The sequence below is a fragment of the Astatotilapia calliptera genome, chromosome 6 (genome assembly GCF_964374335.1).
Source record: "Astatotilapia calliptera chromosome 6, fAstCal68.1, whole genome shotgun sequence".
Lineage (NCBI taxonomy): Eukaryota > Metazoa > Chordata > Actinopteri > Cichliformes > Cichlidae > Astatotilapia > Astatotilapia calliptera.
The window spans coordinates 30616581-30637395 of record NC_137427.1 but is presented as its reverse complement, the minus strand read 5'-3'; the positions used below and the strand labels follow the sequence as shown (position 1 = coordinate 30637395).

Sequence of the window (20815 nt, the reverse complement as noted above, 5' to 3'; positions counted from 1 at the left end):
TTCCTGTTGTGTTGTAGTGCCTGCGCCTTCTGACACACACCTTCAATACTGAATACAAGCAGCTGGTGAACAGCATCAGTGACTGCAAGGTGAGAAATAATACAAAGAAATTAAAAAATAGCCTTTCTGTGTCACATCAGGGAGTTCCTATATTGACGTCTACCTCATCCTGCTGTTGTTTCACTTCAGCTTTCTCTCATCTCACCGATCGGACGTGATCCATCCGTGACGAGCTTCAGCAGTGCCACCCTCACCCCTTCCTCTACCTGCCCCTCTCTCGGACTCCCGCTGTGGCTCCATGGGCCAGAAGTAAACATATTTTTAGGAACATTGACCTCGATCTGCAAACGGTTATTGACAGGTTATCCATTTGATTCTAACTTGGTGTGATTTGTGTTAAAGGACCCCTGAGAACAGCTCACGTGCCTCCAGTCCCTCCTGCTCAGACTGTGAAAACTTCCCGATGGTTCCCACTCTGGAGACCTCCTACCTTGCGCGGGCTGCAAAAGAACGAGTTCCTGAACTTGGTGCCTGATATTGAAGAAATGCGACCAGGGTGAGTAATGCCATATTAACCCAAATACTGTCACTATGACATGTGTCTCACAGACCAAATGTAAGTCGACACTCATGTTCTCTAGTTCAAGCAGAAATGATGTGGATCGATTCAAATTCCTGAGTCTGGATGATTTCAGCTGGAAACAAACCAACTCTGCTTCTTCCTCAGGTAATTCAATTCAATGTTATTTATATAGCGCCAAATCACAACAAAAGTCGCCTCAAGGCGCTTCATAGATACAGAGAAAAACCCAACAATCATATGACCCCCTATGAGCAAGCACTTTGGCGACAGTGGGAAGGAAAAACTCCCTTTTAACAGGAAGAAACCTCCAGCAGAACCAGGCTCAGGGAGGGGCGGGGCCATCTTCTGCGACCAGTTGGGGTGAGAGAATGAAGACAGGATAAAAGACATGCTGTGGAAGAGAGACAGAGGTTAATAACAGATATGATTCAATGCAGAGAGGTCTATTAACTCATACTGAGTGAGAAAGGAGACTGGAAAGGAAAAACTCAATGCATCATGGGAATCCCCGGCAGCCTACGTCTATTGCAGCATAACTAAGGGAGGATTCAGGGTCACCTGGTCCAGCCCTAACTATATGCTTTAGCAAAAAGGAAAGTTTTAAGCCTAATCTTAAAAGTAGAGATAGTGTCTGTCTCCTGAATCCAAACTGGAAGCTGGTTCCACAGAAGAGGGGCCTGAAAACTGAAGGCTCTCCCTCCCATTCTACTTTTAAATACTCTAGGAACAACAAGTAGGCCTGCAGAGCGAGAGCGAAGTGCTCTAATAGGGTGATATGGTACTACAAGGTCATTAAGATAAGATGGGGCCTGATTATTTAAGACCTTGTATGTGAGGAGCAGGATTTTGAATTCAATTCTGGATTTAACAGGAGAAATCTGCTCTCTCTTTCTAGTCCCTGTCAGGACTCTTGCTGCAGCATTTTGGATTAGCTGAAGGCTTTTCAGTGAGTTTTTTGGACATCCTGATAATAATGAATTACAGTCGTCCAGCCTGGAAGTAATAAATGGTAAATGCCCTGTATTTATATAGCGCTTTACTAGTCCCTAAGGACCCCAAAGCGCTTTACATATCCAGTCATCCACCCATTCACACACACATTCACACAATAAATGCATGAACTCTGAGACAGGATATTTCTAATTTTAGAGATGTTGCGCAAATGGAAGAACGCAGTCTTACATATTTGTTTAATATGTGCGTTGAAGGACATGTCCTGGTCAAAAATGACTCCAAGGTTCCTCACAGCGTTACTGGAGGCCAAGGTAATGCCATCCAGAGTAAGAATCTGGTTAGATACCATATTTCTAAACTTTTCAGGGCCGAGTACAATAACCTCAGTTTGATCTGAATTAAGAAGCAGAAAGTTAGCGGCCATCCAGGTCTTTAAGTCTTTAAGACATTCCTGCAGTGTAACTCATTGGTGTGTGTTATCTGGCTTCATGGACAGATAGAGCTGGGTGTCATCTGCATAGCAGTGAAAATTTATGCTATGTCTTCTAATGATGCTGCCTAGGGGAAACATGTATAATGTAAACAGAATTGGTCCTAGCACTGAACCCTGTGGAACTCCATAATTAACCTCAGTGTGTGAAGAGGACTCTCCATTTACATGCACAAATTGGAGTCTATTAGATAGATATGTCACAAACCAAACTGTACACTGGTAAACTGTTACAATAAAAAAGACCGTAATTTTCTTTACTCTTCTTTATTTATGTAACTTTTGTTTTCACTGGCAATTTAGTGTTAGGTTAGGACAAAAAACAAATTAGGAAGGTTAAAGACAGAACATTACTAGATTGTGGTTTTAATTAAAATGTAGCCTTTGACAATGCTGAACACATGAGAAGCTACTTTAAGGCATATCACCCAATTTGTAATATTGCTAAACATTTCTTAAGGCAGACAAGTCATGCTGGCTGGGTCAGTGTCATTTTTGTTGTAATTGATGTCTGGTTTGTTCTGTTCCCTAGTGATGGGTAGGGATGGGTACCAGTATCCGGTGTTCTGACATAATCCTTGAAATAGTAATAACACAGTATCCTCAGCAAAGATGAATTAAACAAGTTTTATTTTAATGGAAGTTTACTTCAAGTCTTCAGATTTTTACTGTCTTTTATTTGATTACTTTAAAGTATATGATTACATTAGAGTAATTAAATAAAGACAGTTTTGATGGAGCTCCTGAGCCAGCCCAAGCTCTCTATGAAGACGAGGAAAAACTCCCCTGGGGGGGCCAGACTGACGGGAAGAAACCTCGGGAAAGCCCATTCAAAGAGAGATCCCCTTTCCTGGGATGGCTGGGGGGGGTTACAGGAATTCCAAAACACTGAAATTTAAAGTGGGCCAATTAAAAAAAATTATTTCCTGAAAAAAAGAAAGGTAATTCATACATCACACATAAATGATAACGTCTGAATTGTGTGTGTTTGTGTGTGTGTGTGTGATAGGCTTATCTCAGCCAAGTGTGATGCTGTAGCTCCTCCAGCGTCGGCCGCGTCTCCGGGACTTTGGTTAAACAGGCGTCCAAGAAATCCCGGCAGTCTGGAAAGAAAGGAAAGAGAAAAAACATGAAGATGATAGTTCCAGTGGTCCAAGCCATCAGTCAGTCTTGAAGTGTGACGTTTTCTTACTTTTGGACAGATGTCTTTTGAATTTCAGGCGCTTTTTGAGGAAGCTCGTGGTGTTAAAGTCCCCGGCATGAAGCGCTTCGTACAGAACCACTCCCATTTGCCATACCGTGGTGGGTCCACACCTGTAGCAACTGCGCCCGTACCACTCGGGAGGGGAGTAAATTTCTGTACCTAATAAACAGACACAATTGCAATTTCTTCTAAAACAAAAGGCGAAAATTGTGACATCTGTGAAGAGCAAGAGCAGAATATGTTACCATAGAAGACGCGGTACTGCGACTGCTCCTTAACAAAGCAGCTCAGTCCAAAGTCGATGATACGAACACGCGGTACATCTGAGCCGGTCTCAATTAGAATGTTCTCACTCTTGATGTCCCGGTGAAAGATGTGTTTATCCTCCAGGTGCTTCGCAGCATCAACCAGCTGCTTCAGAATGACCTGGAAATAGAGCAGGGCGATATGACCAAAAATATTTATCACGATATACATTTGAAAAGTTGCGATAACGATATAACTGACACTAGACAAAATACTTTACAACTCCACAACTTTATTAGTGCAAAAAACCCCATAAATGTATTTTCACTTAAACAAGCAGCTGTTTTTTTTATGTGCATTAAAGTTATATAAAAATGTAACAGTGCAAATGCAAATTCCTTGCTGACAGTTTAACCAAAAGGCATTTCCAGTGGAAATTGGCCGACATATCCTCAGCATAACCATGTAAAATATCCACAAAGCTTAAAAAGAGGTTATTCACACACAATACGGTAATATCACGTTGAGGTGCAGTACGTATCACTCCGCGAGGCGCCTGCCTACGATAGCCGTAATGCTCCGACAATCCATCGAGCGGTGCGGCTTTGTAGCTTAGCAAAGTCGCCGTGTACATAAAATCGTTTTGAGGTCAGTAAACACAACCAGAATTCATACATAAGGCACACGGGATTATAAGGGGCACTGTCGAGTTTCAGAAAAATCAAAGGATTGATTTTAAGTGTGCCGTATTTTCCAAACAACACGGTAATAACGGCGGCCCGCTAGCATGCGCTACCAAAAATCGTGCTTTGTTGTGTATCTGACGGACGAAAGCTAAACCAGTTCCACACCACTAAAGTTGCAGCATTTTTACAAACCAGTTCTGGTTCATCCGTTTCATTCAACGATCCACTTTTGCTCTTCTCTTTCTGCGTCACCGCCATCTGCGTATGTAAACATAGGCACTGCGCATGCGCGTTTTACCTATTCTAGCGCGATATTTCATTTTCCTATCGTTGCCCAAAATTACACCGGTATTACCGTGAATGGTATGATATAGCCCAGCCCTACCTGGAAACGATGAAAAAGACAATAATCAATCAATGGGTTAATGTTTCTCTAATACTCTGTGCTTTGATTGAATGATGTACAGTCTAAGACTCTTCTAAGGCAAGTCAACTTGCCTTGGCCTTGTCCTCTGGCAAAAATCCTCCATTTTCTTCTATGTATTTATCCAGGTCCACAGCGGGGACAGGTCTCTCCATCACCAGGATCAGCTCTCTGCCAAAGTCAAACCACTCCAACAGAGACACTGGGGCTGATGTTTCCACTGATCCATCTGCTTCAGCTGCAAGCTTCAGCATGATGGCAACTTCCACTGACACATTCTTCCCGTTATCATCCTGAAATATTTCAACAAAGTGGATGATGAGGCACAGACGTTCCACAGGTGAACGCTGCATGCAATCCACTAATGTAAAAACAATTCAAGTCTTGCACATTTACCTTCACTTTGCAGTACACTTTCCCCTTTGGGATGTGTTTGATGGCCACCTAAAAGACACAGGGCATTGATGAGCATTTCCTCAGTATGACATCATTAAAGGTGTAAAACAGCATACATCTCAGCTTACGATATTATCCCTTATCTGCATTACTGCCTGTCTTACTACCACCATCTGAACACTTACTGGTAAATGATCCTTTATGCGGTAGCCAGAAAACACTGCTCCACATCCTCCTTCTCCAAGCCGGTGCTCCTCCACGTATCTCGCTTGGAAGTCACCTAAACAGACAAACACAAATTGGGTTTTACTACAGCTGTCACACAAATTACTCTCTGCTGTACCCTAAATGTTCATTTTGCTCTTCACCTGAATATAAAAGCTAAGCTGCTTGCTACTTACGTTTCTGTTCAGCCACTGACTTTTTGGCAACGGTTTTGGTTTTGTCCTGGTCCACGTTCTTTTTCTTAGGTGGGTCCCTGGTGTCTCCCGCAGCTTTCCTTTTGCCAGCCTTTTTGTTTTTACTGCAGCTCTCTGAAATCTCTATGCTGCAGTCTGCAGATGTGGAAAACACCAAAAGCACGTCAGCTTATTAGATAATAGACACAAATATCTCCCAAACACTAATATCTTCAAACTAGCAACCAGATGTACACTTAATCTACCCCTCACTCAACTAATTAGCCTACCTTTACCAGTGTCCAACCAGGAAGATGCCTGCCCCTTGTCACCGCTCACATGCTCAAGAAGTTTACGCTTCTTTGCTGTATTGGTTGTCCCCGCTTCATCTTGTTGGACCTTTCGCTTAACTCCCCCGACCACATGAGCATCTGAGCTGGTGGAAGGACCAGCCTGCTCAGTGACCCTCCTTCTTTTTATGGGGGTCGTTTTTTCAGGACTGGCCTTTCTTTTAGCCATCCTGCTCTTACAATCTATAAACAACAACAACACATTAGTGAAAAAGAGCGCTCGACATCAGGACTAGAAGGATTTTGATGTCATTGAATTTTAAATTAGTATTGCTTACAATATAATAACAAGTTTATCCTTTTGATAAAAAAAACACACCAACACGAGTCCATATTAGGTCTACTAAGTCTAGATACTGATGACACTTGTTGCTCTGTTTTCACTGCTCAGTCCAAGAATAAACTTGTCACATTATTTTACCAAAAGACAAAGTGCCCCAGTAACCTTTCTTTGATTAGACATGTTGCACTCAGGTTAGTTTCAATCAAAACCAGGATTTAAATCCTCTAAAAATGAATCATTTTATACACAGAGCCTCAACATTGTTAGAAATGTACATTCTGTTATTTGGGGGATTTTTTTTTTTTTACTTACTTTGATCTCCTGGATCTTTCTTATCTGCCTCAGTCGTAACTTTTCTTGTTTCCTTTTTCATCTTAATTTTTTGAGAACTTTTAAAATAGAAAATGTCACCTTAATGAGTGAATAGTCCTTCAAATGTCTGGATGCTTGACTTTTCTAACTAAGCTGTATAAGTCAGTTCTGTAAGTGAGCTTTAAAAGTAAACTCCGGAGTCTATGGCAACACAACATTAGAACCTTGCCTTTTAGTGACATCACTAAAAGGCAGTGTCCCAAGTAGTTTAAAGAAAAACACTCTGGCATTTCATATAATTCAGTAATTTCACATTAAACTTTCTTTCATTATCCTTTCATTATTTGTTTAAAGACTTGATGTGTGGATGCTACTATGAAGACTTCTAGTTGAGCAAACACTAATAAACACTGACTAGTTTATCTGAGATAAAATATAACACTTTTTTATTAAGTCAGTGTTAACTCTGTTTTTTTCTGTTAGGATCATTCAATAGTATCAGAAGAGAAAAGAAAAGTATGTTTTGTTTTGTTTTTTTTCTTCAAGATCTGTTCACATGTACTTAGCAAGAGTGAGTACACAGCGTTAAAAAATGGTACTTAGTGTAGTGAGGAAGGCGAAAAGCAAAGAGAGCATATGAAGGTAATATTGAAGAAGGCGCAGTTTTGAAGTGGTGAAAGGCAAAGGCATGAGTGCAAGCGTAATAAAAGGTAATAGGAGAGATGTCGAGCAGGCGGAGGACTTGGCTGGAGCAGGAAAAGGCAAAAGGGGAAACGCGAGTGCACGTCTGAAACTTCTTCACTGTCAGTGAATCCTAATTCTTAAGACTAACTAAGAAGAATAAATCTATGTATGAATGTCGTTTTGAGCACATCTCCTCTTTCTACTGATCAATTCTTCCACCTAGTGGATAGATGATCGTATTGCAGCTTGTCTCATCACCTGTTGTGTGTTTTGTGTGCTTTTGTTTTTGAACTGCTTCCCTCACAGTTGTACACAGTGCTAACATGTGCTCTTACTCTGTGTTTTATTCCTGAAGAAAAAGAAAGTGCCCAGCCCAGCAGGATGAAGATGGGCCATACGTCAAGAAGCCGCCAAATGCCTTCATGCTCTATCTCAAAGAGCAGAGGCCAAAGGTCATTGCTGAACTCAACATCCCTGGAAGTGCAGCCGTAAATGCAGTGGTGGGACAGAGAGTAAGTGTGTAACTCTGCATACATTTATGCATCTGTTAATGTTGTCTGCTCATGTTTTTGCATGTGTCCCAGCTGTCCTGTAGTTATGTGTAGTAGCAGTGCTCACAGTGTGTTCTTATGATCTTCTGTCCACAGTGGAAGTCGCTTTCAAACGACCAGAAAGCCAGATATTTCAAGCAGGACTCATTGGACTCCCCTGTTGCAGCCCTTCAGTTCCAGACAGAGGAAGCCTTTGTCGCAGACAGTGAGGAAGAACTGCTGTCAGTGCTGGAAGAGCTCGACCCCCTCCCCATCACTGCGCAGTCTCAGCAGCCCTCACCCACCCCTGCCTCTCCTGTAGATGCCTCTCAAACTGCATCAGTTCAACCCCGAGTTGAATTATTTCAAGACCGAGATGAGCCCATCTGTTTTGCTGAAATCCAAGAAGACATGTGGTCAGTGCTTGACTACCTCCCCGTCTCTCAGCAGTCTAATGTGCTCTCCTCTCCTCATTCACACAACTACTCGACTCCTAAACAAAATCTCATCTGTCCTGCTGATTCCCCTCCATCCAAACTGGCGTCCTCCCCTGTTGCATTCACTGAATTGCCGTCAACAACCCCCATCTTTTGCCAACTAATGAAAAACAATAATTTCATTATAGACGATTGGACTGATTTCAATTGAATTAAACTGTTACTCCTGTTATTTCAACATCTGTCTTTGTGTAAATAAATAAAAAAATAAACAAAAGATGCTTCTGTCATAAGTTACAGCAGGATGAAACAACCTTCATGTAGTTCTTGTTTTTAACCCTGCAAACCTTTAGTTCTTTTGTGTCCTTTCATATTCAGCACACATCTGTCAGTGTCCACTAACTGTCAGGGAAAAGCCAGATAAAAACACTGTGGGGTCTTTTGGGACACGTGCTGGTTGGGTTTACTCATAGATATCAGAAATGATCTGTTCTGTATTCAAAGGATACACGAAGGACGTTTGTATTAAATGCAATATAGCGACTGATCATATGCTGCTTTCTTTGGGGGCTTTTCACCAACATGTTACACAAATCCAGTTTCTAACTGAAAAGAAAATCCTTCACCATTTTCTAATCAAATTCCCTGGTTTCCCATGTCAGAGATGTCATGGCTGAAAGGATCATCGCATATTGAGCTCAAAGCTAAACTCTTGTGTAGGGCCATGTTTCCATGTTGCACCATTCATTTTAAAAAGTCCTGGTAACAAGAGACAGAGGTGACTTGATGTATTACAGTTACTTCCCAATTTACAGAAATGATGTGACTTCTGACATTTTCCTAGCAGGAAATGTGCTACTGTGGGACACTGAAAGAATAAACAGCAAGGCACGTTTTGTTTTAATAACTTTTCTTTACTTCATTTGTATGAACTAGGTTTACCTTACAAAATCTTATACTGTATATAATGTTTTATGTTTAATTCATGTCAATGTCAGCTCGTGTTTACTCGGGTGAGCAGTACCGGCCCACAAAGAGAATGCTCTTGGTGGGTTTATGTCGGATGAAGAAGATGAAGGGATGGTCGGCAACAAACTCAGCGGGAATCGTTATAGAGCGGACTTCCATGTCAACCCCAGTGGCAGCAGCAGCCTCAGCTCCTTCTTCATTTACATCCACCAAAGCCTTGTGGACAACTTTGGACACTATCAGGTCATTTGCTGGAGACATTCCTAGTAGATGAAGAGCCCAGAAATCAGTTGTGTTTTTTTCTTTACCAGATGATGTTTTGCAGTTTTTGTGCTCTCAATATAACTGTATAATTGATTCAGTGTGTCTCATTGGTGCAATATTTCTCACCAGAGAAGTCTCTCTTGTAGATGTCAAAAGCGTTCTCCATTCCCATGTTGGTCAGGATTTTCTCCAAGTCATACTTCTCCTCCATCTTAAATCGAGGGAGCTTGACATCAACCTCGTTGGGGCTCATCATGTCTGGGCGAGTCCAGTCCACAAAGTTCTGATAGGTCAGCTCCTTCTCCAGCTGTGTGGATACAGTGTCACTAGCTTGTCTGATTGAAACTGGACATTAAAGTACTGGTAAGTGCATCTTACCTTTTCCAAGCCTGTGGTATCATCTTCTATGTCATTAGGCAGGAATATGAGCATGCTGAGGTCATTTCCTTTATACGGCATCTCAAGAATCTGTCCAGAAACATTGTTTTTATTTATTACTCCATCAAAGATGATCTGACTTCCTAATCTAGAAATTTAGGCTGATATTTGTAAAAGACAAGTTTTAGATCATGCTGGTGAAATCCTGTAATAAGCTGAAAGTGATGGATGTTACCTTGCAGTTGGCCTCAGGAATGGTCGCAAAAGGAAATTTACTTTTCTGCTGCATCATCTTCACCGGCTTAGTGTCGTTCTGAAAAATAGGGGAGACAAGAGAAATGTTTTTTGTGTTTAGTCTCAAAATGATCTCAAAAAGTTCTGTCATGGTTTTATTCCAGCCATTGAGTGGATTTGGATGTAGAGCACACGTCACAACACAATTTGTTCTTGTTAGCCGAAGTTTGTGATGTGCTGTTGTTTGAGATTTATTTGAGAACTTACTGGATATTACATGAATAATAAACTGCATTGCATAACTGCATAAAGTTGGAAAGTGATCGTCCTAAAAGCACGATTTTATCCCCTCAGAGCTCCAGGCTTTATGTTCTCATTCAGCAAAATCCACAGCTCGTTTGTAGTATGACAGATCAAAGTATAACTGCACCATCCTATGCTGCCTTTCTGCACTGTTACCTTGTTCAGTCGAAACTGCGCATCAGCAGTCTTCTCCTCCTTAAACTGCGTGTTCCAGCTGCCCTTGAAGTAAATGGCATTCACGAGAACCAGCTTCGTCAGGCTACCCACTGCATCCTGGCTTAGCAAGTCCTTGATTTTATCTGGTAAAAAGAATTTATGAAAACTATTAACTATTACCAAAGATGCACTAGTTACTGTACAACATCTTCAGCTATAAAATCAGAAAACAGGGCAACAGCAAGATGGTTTTTATTTTAAAAAAAAGGGGGAAAAAGCTTTATGATCAGTATAACAGGGAACAAAAAACAAAAATTCAAGCGTAGGCTTGAAGCCACTGAGGTGGTTGTTAGCGGGGGTGACGCGATGCTTCTGGTATGCATGAATTAATTAAACAGTCCAATAACTCCAGCAGTACTTATCTTGTCCTTTTTGGTCTTTGTTCCAAACATTTTAAGATAAAAGCGCAGCGGTCACAAACGTTTTGCCTTCTTATGATTAACAACACACCTGACGCTGATTACGTGCGTCCACCTTAAATACCTTACATAAACCTACCATACAGGAACTTAAAAAGGTGGAATCCTCAGTGGTGCTTGGTGCCACACCCTCAGGGACTTTAATGTTATATAAAAACACTGACAGCTCAATATCTGCCTCAGTCACTCTCCCTGATCCAGCTGAGTCACCAATAGGAAAAATCTGCTTTTCACAGGAACTTGGTAACAGCAATAAGAGAATACGTAGTTTATTCCAAGAAGATATCGTCTCTCTCCCATATATAACATCTTATTGGAACCGATATGTTCCAGATATCAAGTGGAAGACAGTCTGGATGGTCCCCCATAAATATTTGATTGTAAATAAGGTGAAAGAAGTCTCATTTAAAATTCTACATAAATGTTATCCAGCCAGTCACTACATGGTAAAATTTAAAAGGGACATAAATACTAATTGTACTTTCTGTGGGGATCATCCAGAAACTGTGACGCATCTTTTTTGGTACTGTTCTTTTACACAGAGATTCTGGAAGGAATTTAGCAGGTTTGTTATTGTCCATATTTTAAGGGAGTTTTCTTTACGATGGGAAAATGTTTTATTCTGTTTGTTTAAGTTCCCCAAGAAGTATGATAAATGTTTTTTATGATGAATTTGTTCATACTTTTAGCTACATTTTTTATCCATAAATGTAAGTTTACTAACAAAACACCATATTTCTGTCATTATTTTAAGGATGTGGAAATGTACATACAATCAATATCAGACTCCACCAACACAAAGGCTCTCAAAACAATACATGTATGTGTATTCTTATAATTGTTACCCTTTTCTTTTACCCTTGGCTTTTTGTGTTCATGTTCTGTTGTTTTGTATACTTCATCTGTTCGTATGTTGTATACTCATTGTTTGTTAAATAAAGTAAAAAAAAAAAAAGAAAGAAAAAGAAACTTAAAAAGGTTACCTCTAGCGGCAACATGAGGTATCAACCCAAAAATGGCTCCTACAAAAATAATGGGATTAAGATTGTCTCATTTCCAGCAGGTGGCACCACAGTCCTATAACCCTCATGGAAAGTCCTTGTATCCTATTATTATAGATGGTAGATTTATAAATGGCCTGTATTTGTATCGCGCTTTTATAAAAACAATGAATGAATTTCCTGCTGCACTTAAGATAATATAAAGATATAGAATCAATAGCAGCCAATCCTAAATGGGCCTGAAAAATAAAAATATGTTAAAGACACAAGTGATCAAAGTAGAAGTACCCATCACATAATATAATAAGAATAGAAGAATTGGCCTGCTATTTACAGCAACATACTGCTGTGATGGTTTTATTAATAGCATGAAACCAAACAGTAAAACCCAGAGATAGTGCTGCTTAATACTGAATAGAAATTAGACTGGAAGAACTGGAAACAGAAAATAATGTGGACGGTGGACAATCCGGTAATAATGTCTCAACTGAACACAACACAACTGATCCCCAAGGATTTACAGTGGAGATCATTTAAAGTTACATTATGCTTACCTTGTGTCTGCTTCTCCACCCAGCTGTTGATGTGGACCCTGGCCTCCTCTGCATTTCCTTTGAAGTCCACAGACTCGAGCTCAGCGTTGTAATGCTTTTTGGTGCCTTTTAAAAATTCCTGGAATTGTGAAAATAAGTCACTCGAAACAGATTCAACAAACTACGGAGACTTCAATCAAGTTCAGTCACTGTGTTAAAACATTTTCAGTCCTTTGGATGCAGTTGAAGCTTGAACTAACCAGTCAGCCTTTGTCTAATAAAAGATTAAAGCAAATAGCTTGTTGGATGCCAATTTAAGTAGCCAGCATAGAAAAATACACAGATTGTGGGTAAGCTGGTTTGTAACGTTTCGGTTCAGATGGCAGCAGTTTTTGCTGACAAATGTAAGTTTTAGTATTTCTAAGTATTAATAAATTACTGTTTTACTTCTTTATATATTTCTTTATACTATTTGCAAATATTTTAAAAGTTTAATCTGCTGTGATGACTGGAACACAAAGGAGAGAAATGGTGCCTTGTCTCTTGTTATGAACTGTAAATAGCTAAGTGCTTAGAGCAGCTGGTCCTAGCACACTTCAAATCCTGTCTCCCCCCCACCCTGGACCCCCACCAATTTGCATACCGCCAGAAGAGGAGCACAGAGGATGCAGTCTCCATCGCACTGCACTCTGTCCTCTCACACCTGGACAACAACAACACCTACGCCAGAATGCTGTTTATAGACTTCAGTTCAGCATTCAATACAATCCACCCCTCACAACTCATCAGGAAACTGACAGACCTGGGCATCAGTTCCCTCATCTGCAAATGGTTACTGGACTTCCTGACCAACCGCCCCCAACATGTCCGGCTGGATAACCACTGCTCATCTACCATCACAATGAACACCGGTGTACCACAAGGCTGTGTGATGAGCCCTTTCCTCTACTCCCTCTTCACCCACGACTGCAGACCTGCTGATGGTTCCAACACCATCATTAAGTTTGCAGATGACACCACGGTGATTGGCCTCATCAGTGACAACGATGAGGCCGCCTACAGGGAGGAGGTGGATCGTCTGGCTGAGTGGTGCGACACAAACAACCTGCTGCTTAACACCGAGAAGACCAAGGAGCTCATCGTGGACTACAGGAGGAATGCTGACCCACATCCACCCATCCACATTAAGGGGACGGCTGTGGAGCGTGTGAGCAGCTTCAAGTTCCTGGGAGTCCACATCTCCGAGGATCTCACCTGGACGACCAACTGCTCCAAGCTGGTCAAGAAGGCTCACCAGCGCCTCTTCTTCTTGAGGACTCTGAGGAAGAACCACCTGTCCTCAGACATCCTGGTGAACTTCTATCGCTGCACCATCGAGAGCATCCTGACCAACTGTATAACAGTCTGGTACGGGAACTGCTCTGCCTCGGACCGGAAGGCGTTGCAGAGGGTCGTGAAAACTGCCCAGCGCATCGCCGGAGCACCACTTCCTGCCATAAAGGACATCTACAGGAAGCGGTGTCTGAAAAGGGCTGGGAAAATCATCAAAGACCCCAGTCACCCATCACATGGACTCTTCACCCTCCTGCCCTCTGGGAGGTGCTACAGGAGCCTCCGGACTAAGACCACCAGGTACCGGAACAGCTACTTCCCCACAGCTGTCAGACTCCTGAACTCTGCCTCCTGACATCTGACCCACGTTAAACTCATGCACTGAACATACACACACCCACAATGGACAACTGTACCCTCAAACACACAATAATAACATGGAGTGAACCACCACTCACAACCACTAGCACTTTATATAGCCTCTGTAGAAACTATCTACACCCTCACTTATCTTAACTGCACTACTGTATAGCTCTGTGTAAATAATCATTCTGTACATTCAATAATCTTTAATCCTACAACTGTTTACAACTTGCATAGTTGCCGGGGATTCCCATGATGCATTGAGTTTTTCCTTTCCAGTCACCTTTCTCACTCACTATGCATTAATAGACCTCTCTGCATTGAATCATATCTGTTATTAACCTCTGTCTCTCTTCCACAGCATGTCTTTATCCTGTTTTCCTTCTCTCACCCCAACTGGTCGCAGCAGATGGTCCTGCCCCTCCCTGAGCCTGGTTCTGCTGGAGGTTTCTTCCTGTTAAAGGGGAGTTTTTACTTCCCACTGTCGCCCAAGTGCTTGCTCATAGGGGGTCATATGATTGTTGGGTTTTTCTCTGTATCTGTAACCGGAAGGTCGCCGGTTCGATCCCCGGGCTCTCTGTCCTGGTCGTTGTGTCCTTGGGCAAGACACTTTACCCTACGGCCTACTGGTGTTAGCCAGAGGGGCCGATGGCGCGATATGCCAGCCTCGCTTCTGTCAGTCTGCCCCAGGGCAGCTGTGGCTACAACCGTAGCTTGCCTCCACCAGTGTGTGTGAATGTGAGAGTGAATGAATAATGGCTTGTAAATGTAAAGTGCTTTGGGTGCCTTGAAAAGCGCTATATAAATCCAATCCATTATTATTATCTATGAAGCGCCTTGAGGCGACTTTTGTTGTGATTTGGCGCTATATAAATAAAATTGAATTGAATTGAATTATCTGAGGAAGAAGCAGAGTTGGTTTGTTTCCAGCTGAAATCATCCAGGCTCAGGAATTTGAATCGATCCACATCATTTCTGCTTGAACTAGAGAACATGAGTGTCGACTTACATTTGGTCTGTGAGACACATGTCATAGTGACAGTATTTGGGTTAATATGGCATTACTCACCCTGGTCGCATTTCTTCAATATCAGGCACCAAGTTCAGGAACTCGTTCTTTGCAGCCCGCGCAAGGTAGGAGGTCTCCAGAGTGGGAACCATCGGGAAGTTTTCACAGTCTGAGCAGGAGGGACTGGAGGCACGTGAGCTGTTCTCAGGGGTCCTTTAACACAAATCACACCAAGTCAGAATCAAATAGATAACCTGTCAATAACCGTTTGCAGATCGAGGTCAATGTTCCTAAAAATATGTTTACTTCTGGCCCATGGAGCCACAGCGCGAGTCCGACAGAGAGGGGCAGGTAGAGGAAGGGGTGAGGGTGGCACTGCTGAAGCTCGTCACGGATGGATCACGTCCGATCGGTGAGATGAGAGAAAGCTGAAGTGAAACAACAGCAGGATGAGGTAGACGTCAATATAGGAACTCCCTGATGTGACACAGAAAGGCTATTTTTTAATTTCTTTGTATTATTTCTCACCTTGCAGTCACTGATGCTGTTCACCAGCTGCTTGTATTCAGTATTGAAGGTGTGTGTCAGAAGGCGCAGGCACTACAACACAACAGGAACAAGACCGATCAGCTCCGAGCAGAGAAGGAAGAAGGCAGCAACAAGAACGCCCACTAAGCCCACGTTTTTCTCACCTTGGTGGCCAGCTCCTTCTCACGCTTTCAAAGGTGGTGCTGGAGATCTGCGAGGAGACGGAGGTGGATGTGGACAGAGTGCTGGAGCTCACGCTGGGGGACAGAGACTCACTCAGGGACTTGGTGGTGGGAGCTGTTCCCACGGGAGCCGCCTCTCCCAGAAGGTGACGGGTCTTTTCCACCTGGACGAAAGATGGGGGCGAATGTGAGGTGGGGAGAAGAGGGGAGGTTAGTCATGTAACGTCTGTACTCTAAGAAAAAACTTTTTAGAATAGCACTTTGTTCTTTGAGTTGAAAAGTCATTTTTCCCTCTACGATATTAAACAGATTTATTTCTTTATGAATCTTTTAACGCCCCACCTCCTGCAGCTGCTCCATCTTCTCCAGCTCCCACTGGTGCTCTAGGATGAGGCTATCTCCTCTGGGCCTCCAGCCGGCCAGGTTCTCCTCTCCACGCACATAAGCCACTGATGTGTCCAGGACCTTCCTCCTCCTCCTCTGCATCCCTGCTCAGGACATGAGCCCTCATTAGGATGAAGCTCTCCACAGAATTATGATAAAACAGCTGCCGTTCTTTAAACATGTTTCATGGCCGCTCACCTGGGCTTCCAGTGTCAGACATCTTACACAAGCTCAGCTCGTAGATCCCAGTCACTCGGTTGTTATAATGAAGCAGAAGTTTTGAACAAGGAAACTTTGTAACAGGGCAGATATCTTTGATTGTGAAACAGAGATGGCCACAGTGCAGCAGCCCAGATTTACCAGTCAGCAGTTTTGGAGTATCCAGTCCCAAAGAGGTTCTTGAGAGAACGGGGTGGGGAAATCTTGGCGTCTCGGGAGTAAAAGACCGTGCAGATGTCTTTGGTGATAATGGCAGGCTGGATGCAATGGTCCAGCTGCAGAGAGGAGATAAAGGGTGTGTGTTAGACACGATGACATCAAGAGACTTAAAAACACGTACAAACAGGTACAACACGGCGGAGCAGCGGCTGACCTCCAGATACGCAGATAAGGTCATGTAGATCTTCTCTCCGTAGGGAGTGACGCGGTTGAGCAGGAGGGAACCTTTTAAGGGTGTTTTTATTTGTGCTCCCTGGCCTGGAAATAAACGGTTTCCGATCAGACCTGCTTCATCTTCGTGCCCTTGGTATCTGACTCGCTTGCTCCCCCATGCATTTTAAAAGAATCCTTCTCTTCAGCATGAAGTTCTGGCTCAGCTTTAGTGTCTTCATTACATGTACACAAAGACAGAAACATTCAATGATAAAAACACACAGTGGAATAAAATTGTGAGAAGTCATCAGTTGATGCAGTTTAAGGACACTTGCTCTTCTGTGCAGTCTCACCTGGAGCTCACGCTTCTAGTTCATGCCATCATCACCAAAGATTCTTCAAATAATAGTTTAGAGATGTCCATGAATGCACTGCTAACTGCTCTTCACCCTGATAAAAATCAACATGCATTTAGAATAAGAAACACTTTTACAAAACCAAAAGCTTCACTGTACTTAGTGATTTATATGTCTAAAAAAACAGGTTCAGTTTGTAACTGAGAGAGCGGCTCAGTGGTGCTGAATTATATTTCCAATAGAAACACAATTTCATATGTTGTAGTAACAACACACTGCCACAAGATGGCAACCTAGGCCTACTTTACCATGCTGTTCCATGCCTTTAAAGAGTGACAGAGACACTTTTTATGAACTCATCTGTAATGTGTCACCTTTTCTGTAGGATGAAGAAGTGCTTCCCTTCTTTTAAAGTAAATACAGGCTTACAAAGATCCTCTAAACATGTTTCTGAAATAATCCTAAACACAATCACTAAATCAAAAATGCAAGAAACTATTTATTTAATCACTCTTCTTAACTTAATTCCTTAACTTAGTAAAAAAAAAAAAAAATAGACAAGAACTTTTCTGCTGTCTCACCTCTGTCAGTTTTCATGCTGTTGCAAGAACAGGTGGAGGTGCAGGTGGAACTCTGACTTCAGTGTGGTTTGTATGTGCAGGCAGGAGTGTGACATCTCAGAACAGCAGAGGATTGTCGAGCACGGTGACTCCTGCTGCGACGCCCCCGTCTGACTGTCCTGAGCTCCTGGTCCTCAGCAGACGGCCCACACACTCATTCATCACCATGTCTTTACCCTGCCTGTAAGAAATCAAAGAAAAGGCTAACATTAGAAACAGCCACCAACCAATCCCTTTTACTCCACCGCCCAAAAACCAGTGAGAAACACTAGCTAGTATTAACTTGGAATCAAAGTGCACTAATCCCCAGGCTCCCAGCATAACATACAGTCCAACACAAACTCCACAAACTGTCTTGCTTCAGCTGACTTTCCTTCACCTTCTCTCCAGACAATCTGTTGTGCTCTTTTCAGCACAAAGCCACACTCCTGCTCACTGATCCTCACCTCTTTTTAACCTAGTCTCGGCAACTTTGTCCCATAGCTTGCACATCCTTTCCACCTCCATCTTTCTTCCCAGCCAACTGATACATACCTTTTCTCCTTCCTTAAAAGCCAGCCTAAGAAATACGAGTTCATAAACGCCACAGAGAAATAAATCAGAGGAATAAAATGCAAATGATATTGCTTACACTGAACAGCAACACCCAGGTGAGGATTATCTAATGCCAAATTTTCCAAACAATGAAAAAACCGTGCCCTTTTTCTCACCATGTCTAGAGTGTAGAGGTCAGCCAATGTCGCTCGGATCTGCTGCACAGCTTGAGGCTGGTCTGGGAAGAATCTGTCCAGGACTCCAGGTCTGGGGAGCACTTGCTGAACCTTCTTGGTACCAGCCAGGTGAGCGCTGATATCTGGACACAAAGCCATAGAAAAAAAAAAGAAAAAAAATGCATCTATTAATCACCTGGATCACCTGTTGAGAAAGAAAAAAGAAAACAAGCAGAAGAGAACAAGAGTAATAGAATAAACAACATCACAATGATATATGGGAATATGACAGTAAATACTAAATATTAAACATTATTGTGCAGCACATAAGATCAACAGAACACAGTGTGCTTTGAGGTAGGAGCCAAAAAGGGTGTAGTTTGTGTGTGTGAGCACCTGTGAGCATGGACGCGCTTGTTTTTTAAAAAGGTTCCTTCATGTAATGATCTGCTAGAGGGTGTGGGGGGGCCACAGCCCCATCCTCCAGGGCATGAAGCAGGTATGGAGGAGATCAAAACTCCAGACATCCAGAGGCCCCCAGAACACAAGAGACCAAGGAAGACCAACAGAGGGGCAGCCGCGCCACTGTCCCAGAAAGAGCTGAGGAGAGTCCCAGATGAGGGCTCACTCAGCAGCCGCGGAGCAGAAGCCAGGGGGAGTTGCAGTGACGCGCCCGTGAGCTCCGCCGGCAGCCAGCCGTGCCTGAGTGACCGAGCCCCAGGCCGAGAGGCCGGGGGCACCCCCACCTCCGAAGTGGCCCGAGCGAGCCCCAGGCTCCAGGCCCCGATAAGCGGCCGCCAAGGAGTGAGCCGGTGTGTACCTGGACGCCCATCCCCGGACACAAAGAACCACCAACGCACCGACACCTGAGGGAGTCCGCCACTGGCAGGGGAAGTGGTGGTAGGGGGAGATAGGCCTCCAAACCTTGGAGGGCCTGAGATGTCCCCAGAGAGGTGGCGTCTGATACCCAACCTGACATATAGACACAGACATACAGGCACACACAGATACAAACATCCATTCCCACCCTCATGCTCTCATATGCACTTACTCCACACTCAACCAACGTGGAGACAGACATAAAGAGACGCTGTACACACGATCACACTCCCCAAGCGTACTCTACGAACTGGGTCTAGGTACCGTTGCCCCTGGAGGGGGGAACTGCACCCAGACCCAGGTAGTGTTACCCTTTTCCCTGCGGTGGGGAGAGGCAGACCACCCCAACTCCGCAGCAGCAGGGAGGCCCCACACTCCAGACCGCAGTCGGACGGCCAACTCCTCCTCCTAGCCCCCCTGCTCCAGCAGGCCGCAGAGAATGGGGGTGAGAGAAGACTCCAAACCTCCCTCCACCCGCTCATTGTAGTGTTGATGCATGTGTGTTCTAAGGTGCATTTAAAACCCAGGAGGGTATGGAGCTACCTGCCAGAGAGCAGCAGGTAAGCGCATAGTCCCTCCTGATAGCCCTCAATGTCTACGTGTATTTAAAATTGAGAGGTGGGCAACGACACCAGGGGTGGGGTGTACATGTATCGTGTATCCATGTATCCATGTATTGTGCCCACCCCCAAGATCCTATATGTATGTGTAATGAGAGTGTGAGTAATGTGAATGTCTAAGTTGTGGGATAAAATTGAGGCAGAGGCAGCCAGAAGGGGACAGAGGGGGGGTAGCCTCCTCTGCACCCTGGTGACACCCCCATACTCCGCGCCCCGCCAGGGAAAGGGGGCCCAGGCCCATCCAGACCGGGGCCCAGTGCAGCAGCGCCTCCCGGCCCCACAGAGCCCGGGACAGTCCACCCAACCCCACCACAGAGAAAACTGCACCCACCCCACCATCCACTCATCTTCCAGACTACATAAGACAATAGACGCCCAGGCTGAGATCTTCCTCCACCTCTCCTGTATCTCCCCCTCCTGCAGAGAGAGTTCCTGAAGAGCGGAAAGCTCCAGAGAGTTGCAGCATGGCCTGGAGGTGTCACTATCACAATCTGCGGGGAGTATGATCATTTGTTATGAAAAAAGAAGACCCAAATGCAGACTCACAGGCTGGCAAGGATAAACTAAAGGCAGCCTGTTTATTTTGGACGGAGAGAATGATATGAAATATCTGACAGGGAACTGAGAAACTCAGAAACCTATACTGGGGGATAACACTAGGAAACATGACCAGTGAAGCTGGGTGACGAAAGGAGAAGATTAAACAATAAACACACAGGACGGTTATTAGGGAAGAGGAGACGGCAGGGACAAATCAGGAGTAACGAGACAGTTACAGCAAAACTCAACATAACCAACAAAATAAAATAGGAAGCACGTGTTTTGATCGCTGGCTCCAGTCTGCATGCTGAAGCTTCCTTTGGTTACAAGATACAGAACCAACGTTAGTGTGAATGAGACTATGAGAATGTTATATAGCATTTGCTCCACTTTGAATTCAGTTTGAA

The 20815-nt window shown here is 43.6% G+C and overlaps 4 protein-coding genes and 1 pseudogene across 8 annotated transcripts in view; 2 read left to right on the top strand and 3 right to left on the bottom strand.

Moving 5' to 3' along the window:
• LOC113024478 (kinesin-like protein KIF1B) overlaps nt 1-4927 on the top strand; it is a 91849-nt gene extending 86922 nt beyond the window's left edge. For all 3 annotated transcript variants that reach the window (XM_080303114.1, XM_080303113.1, XM_080303115.1), the window contains one exon: nt 4716-4927. The gene's annotated coding sequence lies outside the window, so the exon portion shown is untranslated. The remainder of the gene's footprint in view (nt 1-4715) is intronic.
• Nucleotides 188-8254, top strand: LOC145429507 (uncharacterized). The gene is made up of 4 exons (XM_080303122.1): nt 188-309; nt 403-556; nt 7366-7522; nt 7658-8254. The coding sequence occupies exons 2-4, from the start codon at nt 546-548 to the stop codon at nt 8186-8188; spliced, it is 699 nt and encodes a 232-aa protein (XP_080159248.1). The 5' UTR covers nt 188-309; nt 403-545; the 3' UTR covers nt 8189-8254.
• Nucleotides 781-6552, bottom strand: LOC145429498 (serine/threonine-protein kinase pim-1-like). Its single transcript, XM_080303101.1, has 9 exons — nt 6327-6552; nt 5672-5914; nt 5385-5537; nt 5169-5263; nt 4984-5031; nt 4662-4880; nt 3477-3657; nt 3220-3390; nt 781-3130 (listed from the first exon to the last, which is right to left on the bottom strand). Exons 1-9 carry the CDS (start codon nt 6385-6387, stop codon nt 3039-3041), a joined length of 1263 nt encoding a protein of 420 aa, XP_080159227.1. The 5' UTR covers nt 6388-6552; the 3' UTR covers nt 781-3038.
• Nucleotides 8255-8870: 616 nt separating the features above from the next.
• LOC145429511 (leukocyte elastase inhibitor-like) lies at nt 8871-15202 on the bottom strand. 2 transcript variants are annotated; one of them, XM_080303127.1, is made up of 7 exons: nt 15059-15202; nt 12316-12433; nt 10282-10424; nt 9824-9901; nt 9589-9678; nt 9337-9517; nt 8871-9209 (listed from the first exon to the last, which is right to left on the bottom strand). In XM_080303127.1, exons 4-7 carry the CDS (start codon nt 9878-9880, stop codon nt 8983-8985), a joined length of 555 nt encoding a protein of 184 aa, XP_080159253.1. In that variant the 5' UTR covers nt 9881-9901; nt 10282-10424; nt 12316-12433; nt 15059-15202; the 3' UTR covers nt 8871-8982. The 2 variants fall into 2 exon arrangements, with proteins under 2 accessions (XP_080159253.1, XP_080159254.1); XM_080303128.1 differs by lacking the exon at nt 15059-15202 and having other exon boundaries at nt 12316-12691.
• LOC145429148 (kinesin-like protein KIF1B) lies at nt 10165-19455 on the bottom strand (annotated as a pseudogene). The gene is made up of 11 exons (XR_013909366.1): nt 17621-19455; nt 17037-17133; nt 16291-16916; nt 16051-16196; nt 15691-15872; nt 15527-15598; nt 15305-15426; nt 15059-15211; nt 14999-15005; nt 12316-12433; nt 10165-10424 (listed from the first exon to the last, which is right to left on the bottom strand). The product of XR_013909366.1 is annotated as a kinesin-like protein KIF1B (transcript).
• Between the last annotated feature and the right edge of the window lie 1360 nt (nt 19456-20815).